Genomic DNA, 8497 nt, shown 5'->3' on the forward strand with positions numbered 1-8497 from the left:
GTTCCCTGAGTAGACTGTCAAAGCCATTTGGCAGAATGCCTCATCGCCAGAACTTTCCACAAGCACCAAGACATGGCTTGGCTGGTGGTGAGAAGGGCTCTGCCTGTGAGATCCTTTATGCACGCCCGGACTCTCAGCCGCACCGCATGCTGCCCTCGAAGCGGCTGCGGGGGGGGAAACGAGACTGTCACATGCCTCCTTCTGGAATGTGCCTATGCAGAGGAAGTCTGGAGAGGAATGCAGTGGTGTTTGTCGGGGTTCGTCCCGAGCAGCGCCATGACGCGGGATTCTGTGCTCTACGGTCTGTTCCCCGGGACGCACACCGAGACGAACATCAACTGTGCCTGGAGGATCATCAACTCGGTGAAGGATGCTCTCTGGGTGGTCCAAAACCTGCTGATCTTCCAGCTGAAGGAGTTGACCCCAACAGAGTGCTGCAGACTGGCACATTCCAAGGTCCAGGACTATGTGTTGGGGGATGTGCTGAAGCTTGGGGCAGCTGCCGCCAAGGCGCGGTTGGGAAAGACCACTGTGTAAAGTCTGCCTGCCTAACGAAGAACAGGGGGCCCATGCAGTCATTTGGGCTCTGCTGACGCCTCAGCTAATTATATGGGCATATGATTGAAAAATGTACAGACCTGTATAAAAATGATAAATTCTGATCTCTGTATGTACATGTTTACATATGTATGGCATGACCAACTGTACAGACCACCAAATTATTTTATGAATAAAGTATATTTTTGAAATTAAAAAAATCACAATTTCAGCATTTTATAGGGAAGGCAAATGGAATGTTGGCCTTTATTTCAAAAGCTGAAAATGTGTTGCTGGAAAAGCGCAGCAGGTCAGGCAGCATCCAAGGAACAGGAGAATCGACGTTTCGGCATAAGCCCTTCTTCAGGCATAAGCCCTGACCTGCTGTGCTTTTCCAGCAACACATTTTCAGCTCTGATCTCCAGCAGCTGCAACCCTCACTTTCTCCTTTATTTCAAAAGGACTGGAGTTCAAAAATGGAGAAGTATTGCTCAAACGATATAAGGCACTAGACTGCACATGGAATAGTGTGAAGAGTTTGGTCCTTTTATCTAACGAAAGATATACTGGCACTGGAAACAGACCAAAGAAGGTTCACTGGTCCCAGATATGGAGAGACTGTTCTTATTAGGAGAAGTTGAGCAGTTTGGACATATACTCATTGGAATTTAGAAGAATGAGATTAGAGGCAAAAAGGTTGATTCCTTATTGAGAAAGACCAGGACTAAAGGGCATAATCTCAGAATAAGAGATCACTGATTTATGACAGAGATGAGGAAGATTTGTTTTCCCACAGACAGTAGTGAACCTGTAGAATCCTTTGGATTTTGAAGTATATTCAAACCTGAGATAGAGAATTTTTTAATCAGGAAGAGAATCAAAGATTATAAGGATTAGGCAGTGAAGTGCAGTTGAGAATTATCAGATCAACCATGAGCTCATTGAATGGCGGAGCTCCCATGTCTTATGGTCTAACCTCATCCTTTTGTGAATATGATGATTGATCTAAACTGTTATTTGTTTATCTTTAATTGATAAGTAATTGTAAAAATAACAAGCAAAACATGCTTCCTACCTACACAAATATGAATTCCATTCAGAAAGCAGGTAATTTTACTTAGTCGTGAAAAAAGTGACAACGGGGTTCATTAATCGCAACTTTGTACATTGATGAGTTCTGAACCACACCTCTCATATCACTGACGTGCACACTTTGTTGGCAGTTGTTTTTAAGAAGTGCTGTAGCTCCAAAGATTATATGTTGTATTGAAAAAAAGCTTTTTTGTTAGTTTCTGAGGCTCTGTGCATACAAACAGGCATTGTAGAGTGAAGAGGAGTGACTTTGCATTGAAATTAATTTTTATAAAAAGAACTGCCTTTGAACTTACATCGTGTACATTGGAGTTCTTGACAATTTCTATTCTAGGATTTTCTGTAAATCGAAATTGCTTATGTGAGATTTCCTTTCCCTTTTTTCTTTCAGGTACCGTTTTGCTTACATGACATAGTGCTCAATGCAGCCGTTAATAAAAGGGTGAGGCTCTAAGCTTCTGTTTGTGTGGACACTACCACGTGTACGCTATTCTGTGTTCTATTGCATGAGACGTAACTAATGAATCATGAGTTCTCCAATACGTCCAGGTGAGTAGTGTAAAGTTTATATTTCTCTTGTTTTGCTGTACTGAAATGGATTTTAAATCTGCTGATGTGTTCTAAGTAATTTAATTGATGGTTTTCTTATTGAAGCTTTACTTTGACAGCAATTTGACTTGATTTGCTTGGTTGGGAGCTGGCAGACGTATGTGAAAATGTGGTTAGAAGCTTGACAATAATCCATGGTGTCATATTCACTATTTGGAGTAAACAAAAGTGAGCTTTCAATGATAGAAAAGTTGTTGTATGATAAATAATGATTATAAAGCCATGTTTAATTGAGTTTTACAGCAGTTTAGTTAAGATGGACAAATTGTTGCTTAGAAAATAGATTTGTATGAATCGTACATTAATGCAAGTGTTAAGTATTGCTCAGTCAATACAACTTAATTACCGTTTGTTTATGCATCAGTGGATACACAGGGCATTTCCTTCTTTTACACCGAGATGTATGTCTAGTATTATTTCTCTGATGACAAGTAATTATTTATTTCATTCATAGAATTCCACGAAATAGTGTCTTTAATGCAAGTCAATTTTAAAAAGGTGTGCAGAACAAGCCTCAATGTAAAAGTGTAGAAAACAGTTTTGAAATTGAGCATGTTCATTATGTTTGTCAATATATTTTCAGTAGAAATTCTGGTGTTGTAGCAGCAACTTTTTGTATTTGTATCATCTTTCAAGTTTTAAACTTTAATATAGAAATGGAATATATGCAGCAAATAACCATGTAAAGGGATGATTAAATGTTTGACTATTACTAATTAATTGTACATCGTTACCATATTTTTTATCTTTCTCTTTATAAGAGCTTATGGACTTAGTAATTGATCTTGATAAACATTCAGTCCAGTAAATGCTTAAATATGTTCAAAACAGTGTCACTAATTTACAAACATTCAGTTGAGAAATTACCTCTGTACTGATTTTGGGACTTCAATCAGAGAACAGCTATACAAAACATTGCAGTATGTTAAATGCTTTGCCTCCCATTAATTCTGGACTAGGGGGCCCATTTTTAAGGTTAGAGGAGATTTTAAAAAGACGTGGTGACAAATCTTTTACACAGAGGGTGGTTTGCATGTGGAATGAACTTCCTGAGGATACAGGCACAATTACAATGTTTAAAATACATTTGGATAAGCACATGAATGGGAAAGATTTGGAGGGATATGGTCGAGGAGCAGGCAGGTGGAACTAGTTTAGTTTGGGATCATGTTCAGCATGGACTGGTTGGACAGAAAGATCTATTTCTGTGCTGTATGACTCTATACGAGTTAAGAAGATGGTGTGATCTGTAAAAAGGAATGTTATCCTGTTCGTTCCAATTAATATCTGTGATCTTATGGTAGCTTCTGAGCAATGTAAAGATCCTGAATTCACATCACTTTGTAGAAAGTTTTGAAACTGAACAGAAAACAAAATCTGGTAGTTTCTGCCTCACACACACGAGCTGTTTATTAAATAAAAACCGGAAGAACTGCGGATGCTGTAAATCAGAAACAACAACAAAAATTGCTGGAACCAAAAGCTCTGTTTTGGTTGTCGTGACCTTTCCTCAGTTCTGAACATTAACTCTGATTTCTCTCCATAGTTGCTGCCAGACCTGCTCAGCTTTTCCAGCAATTTCTGTTTTGGATACACATAAGCTGTTGGATTGTTTTCAAATCTACCTGTTCATGAACGGTATTTTGAGAAGAGAATTAGTTACTCATATCTAGTATGGCCTAAGTGCGACTTCTAATGTTCTCAGTGCAACTCTGCATTGACAACAAATATTGGTTTTGTCAGTGTTGCTTTTTTGTCTTTCAAGTATTATAACTCTTCTTACAATGGCAGTTGTATCAGAGTGATGCCCGAGTGTGAAGGAAAACAATTGCTTCACGCTTAGAAATTACTTCAGCTATTCTAGAGCTGTGTCCTTGATGTAAGTGAGCAGCAAAATGACACAGACCCTCTAAAATTACAGAACTGTTACATGAGGTGGTTCATTTGACTCAAAATCTTGTTGCCCTCTGTACAACAGACAATGGCTGCAAAACGTAGTGACCTTGTAAATAGAGATTATGATGATTATAATTAACCAATGTCCATTGCTTACAATGTAACAGCATGTAACAGCATGTAAACGTTGTGCTGTCTGATCATTTGAATGATGAGAAGGTGTCGATTGCATAAAAGGTGCTGTTGAGAAGCAGCCTGCTTGTTCAGGGCACATCATCAGAGGCTCCCATAATTTAAAGCTAACCTGCATCTCTTAATGTGGAGATTCATTTTGACTGGAGCAGGTGCTGGAGGTCATTCTAGAAGTTGACCTGCAAAGACACAAGCATGGAAAAAGGGAAAAGAAAGCAGTTCTCCAAACTGATGCTGAACTGAGATGTTGTCATCGACCCAGACAGAAATTGTGAAAGCAGTGGGATCTGATAATTATGATAGTCAATGCTGCGAGTCTGGCCTGGACAATCTAAATGCAGTGTCCTCGCCAGAGCGGAGAACAGAAATAGCCCCTTAATCTGTCGAGGGTTGATGGCTTCTCCCTTTTCCTGTTCACAGCTCCAAGCTGTTCAGCTATCTGGGAGCGAATCACATGGTTGTTGCCAGGTAGGAGGCCTTTTGTCATCATTAACTGGTAGTAGTCCACAGACCATTCAACTACTTTTTATCAGCCAAATCTCCATATGTACACAGTTCTTGGCTCCAGCTCATCTTCAAATTGCAATTGAAATGTTTCTAATGGGATTTTGTCCTTTCTTATATAAGGAGATGAAAACAGTACGAATACTCTTGATGTGGTCTCTCTGATGACCTAAGCCACTATAATAAAACATATCTATTTTAAAATTCTACTTCACACAAAATAAACAACAATATTCCATTGCTTTCCAAATCACTTGCTGCACTTAAATGCTAACCTTTTGTCATTCATGTACCAATATACTCAGATCTCTCAGTGCTACAGAGTTCTGTAATCCTTTCCTATTTAAACAATATGCAGCTTTTCTGTTCTCCTCCCAAAGTGGATAAATTCATATTTTCACACTTATACCCCATCGTTCAAACTATGGCCCACTCATTTAATCTCTCTATGTCTGTAGCAGATTCTATACCTCTCAGGACAAGTTATTTTCCTGTGCGCCTTGTTGTCATCAGCAAATGTAGCAACCATAAATTCAGTTGCATTGCCTTTGATCTTAATATTATTCTGCTAAAAGCAGCAAGAATGGTATTTGCTGTTTTGGGAATAACAACAAAACAAGTGGCTTTTCTTGGAAAAACATATGCCTAATTCTAGGGGTCACATAAGCCAAACATTGCGTGTTACTCATCGACACAGTTTCCTTTCACTTGCAGCTGCATGTCCCAAGCTTGATATATGCAAGAACTGTGTACTGCTCACTCCTACCATTATTATCATTGATAGATGCGCCTATTACAGAGGAGTTGGTGAGGATTTTGCTGGGATTAGAGGGTTTGCATTATAGGGAAGGTTATATAGGCTGGGGCTTTTTCACCTGGAGTGTCAGAGATTGAAGGGTGACCTTAAAGAGGTATATAAAATCCTGAGGGGCATTGATAAGGCAAATAGCCTTTTTCCCAGGGTTGGTGAGTCCACAACCAGAGGACAGGTTTAAGGTGAGAGGAGAAAGATTTAAAAATGACATGAAGGGTAACTTTTTTATGCAGAGGATGGTGCATGCCAGAGGAACTGGTTGAGGCAGGTTACAATATTTAAAAGATATCTGGATGGGTATATGAATAGGAAGGATTTAGAGAGATAGGGCCAGATGCTGGCAAATGGGGCTAGGTCAGATTGGGACGTCTGATTGGCGCAGATGAGTTGGACCAAAGGGTCTATTTCCATGCTGTATGACTCTATGATTCTATGACAAGATCAAGTAGATTGTTTTTCTTGGGTTGGTTGTCTCACCACCTGTTGAAGGGCCAGTCTGGCAGCTATAGATTTATAGTTAATGCTCCCATTAGTTGACAGTGGTGCAGGGTCTTTCCTGTTGCTAAATGTGTGTTCTGCTGTGCGGGGTAAGAGAGAGAGTATTGGTTGAGCATTGAGATTCAAAGTGACACCATGGACAACAAATCAGTTTTGCCTTCCAACTGATCGGTCTACTCCATATTCTTTGGATGAGATGCCTACCGTGTTTGCTGACTCCTGCACCAATACTGGTGATTCAGGCCACAAGTAAACATGTGTTTTTGATGCCATTCTGCTGATCCATGGGTCATACTTGTAGCCTCCAGTAAATGTGGTAAAAGTTCAGTTTCTCCCTCTTCTTCCCTTTTAATTGTGGACCAATCTGCTGTACTTTCTTTGTACATTTTTCCATTGCTCATGTCAAATTGCTGTTTGTCTCAAAAATACATTGAAATAGTCCTGGATTATTTATGAGACAGCAGAAGGGTAAACATTATATGCTATTTCGTAAATTATTTCATTTTGTCCACTGATTTGTGTGTCAGACTAATACTGTAATTGTAAAACTCTGCATGCATTAAGGTGGCCTTGGAGACAGTGAGTTGATTAAATCAGACATTAAAGGAAAAGGTTCTTTCTTTATTCCAGAAGGAACACACCTCCTACATGATTTTCTGTAGTCATTATTATTCAGGAAGAACCGTTTTACATTTATTTTAGGTAACACATTTTGTTCTGCTTTCTTTTCTGTTCAGAAGCCTGCATTTATTTTTAGAACATTGCACTTTGTTCTGATTCTTCTTGACACTGGAGATTTCCGAACTGATTCCCAGTGTTGACTCTTTGTTCTGTTCTATTATGTTGTTTCTATTCGGACTTAGCATTTGTTAAGCCAAGTTCTTCATCAAGAATTAATGACCGATTGTCAGGCAACTCTATACTAATGCTTTACTCAGCCATGCATTTATATGGTAATAATAAGTAATGCAGTATTTTCTGTTCTGAGGTAGAGGCTGATTTAAGTAAAAGGTGCAGTGTATTTATTTAACGAGCTTGACTTATTTGAGCATTAGAGATGCTGGGATGTTTGCGTGACTGCTGTTACTTGATAGAAGAAAGCTCCTTTCAGCTTTAATTGCGGTGTAATTGGATAGAACTTAACCAGGGTAGTGCACGCTGTGTGAAGACAGTAACCCCTGGAGACTTGAGGTAGATTCAGCAATGTACCTCCTTTAAATTAGATCAGATACCTGCTGTGCTGCTTGCATCCACACAGCAAAGCTGGGTTTAAATTCTGTTTCACTGCGTCCTTGTGGAACAACTTGCAGCGAAGTCTGGAAGAGAGTATGGGTAGACAAAAGGAGGTACCTGAGAAGTAAAGGCAATCAAAAGAGAACAGGACAATTGAAAGGGGGAGGATCATTCTTTTTCCTCCAAAAATATATTTTTGTAAGATTTGTGAAAATACAATTCAAAACATTTCTTTTATACTGCAATATTGGCAATAAAATTCAACTTTTCTGCATACAGTATGGTGCACGCAAAACAATTGAAATAGTCTTAATATTTACAATGAACATTCCACGTCAGGACCCATGTCACTTCAGGAGTACAGCTTTCAAATTGGCAATTACAGAAAGTGCAATAGATTATTTTACTAAACATCACGTTCCAAGGTTCACTTACTCCTAAGTTTCATCAAGTATGTTCTGTGTGAGGCACACAGCCGAAGGGCATTTACAGATTCCAGTCCTTTGTATACCATGACGAAGGGTCTTATGTAGCTACCTTTGTAAATTGTGCCACTGCATTGACTGCCCAAAGCTTTAGAGTGTCCCTTGTTACATAGTCCTGCATCAGAATTCAGTTTAGGAGAACTCTTGACACCAGAAAGCCAGCAAATCTGGGGGAGAGCTGATCTTTGTCTCAGTGTGCATCCCTGGGAACAGTCAACACTGCATAAAGTCCTGTGCATACAGAGCATAAAGAGCTGATTGGGATGAATTTCAGGAAGTACCACTGCATCCCTCTCCAGGTCTGCTTTTGCAATGGCACAATGCTCAAGAAAGTGGTCAACATCTTTTCTCCAGCACAACCACTGAGGACAATGTGTAGAATGGGCAACACCCCAGACCAGTAGTAAGAATGTAATCTGAAGGGTTTCTCACCACCAGTCAAACCATTGGGTGCTTTTTTGTAAGGTCTAGAGATGAGAGTTTTTGCCAAATGACTTTGACAGTCTACTCGGGGAACCATCTGTCAGGATCTACCATCTCCTTTTCCTGCAGGGCCTTGAGAACCTTATATCTCGAAACAGAGAAAATCAAAGCTGGAATAGGTCTTTCAGCACTTTGAACCTGCTCTATCATTCAA

The 8497-nt window shown here is 39.6% G+C and overlaps 1 protein-coding gene across 3 annotated transcripts in view; it reads left to right on the forward strand.

Moving 5' to 3' along the window:
* LOC122549771 (histone deacetylase 9-like) overlaps positions 1–8497 on the forward strand; it is a 789364-nt gene that overhangs the window by 53222 nt on the left and 727645 nt on the right. For 2 of the 3 annotated variants that reach the window (XM_043689769.1, XM_043689766.1), the window contains exon 2: positions 2021–2178. In XM_043689769.1, the coding sequence (XP_043545704.1) occupies positions 2157–2178 (22 nt within the window). In that variant the 5' untranslated portion in view covers positions 2021–2156. The remainder of the gene's footprint in view (positions 1–2020; positions 2179–8497) is intronic. The other variant, XM_043689771.1, reaches the window with a different exon arrangement.

Source organism: Chiloscyllium plagiosum, chromosome 5 (assembly GCF_004010195.1).
Source record: "Chiloscyllium plagiosum isolate BGI_BamShark_2017 chromosome 5, ASM401019v2, whole genome shotgun sequence".
In the NCBI taxonomy this organism is placed as follows: Eukaryota; Metazoa; Chordata; class Chondrichthyes; order Orectolobiformes; family Hemiscylliidae; genus Chiloscyllium; species Chiloscyllium plagiosum.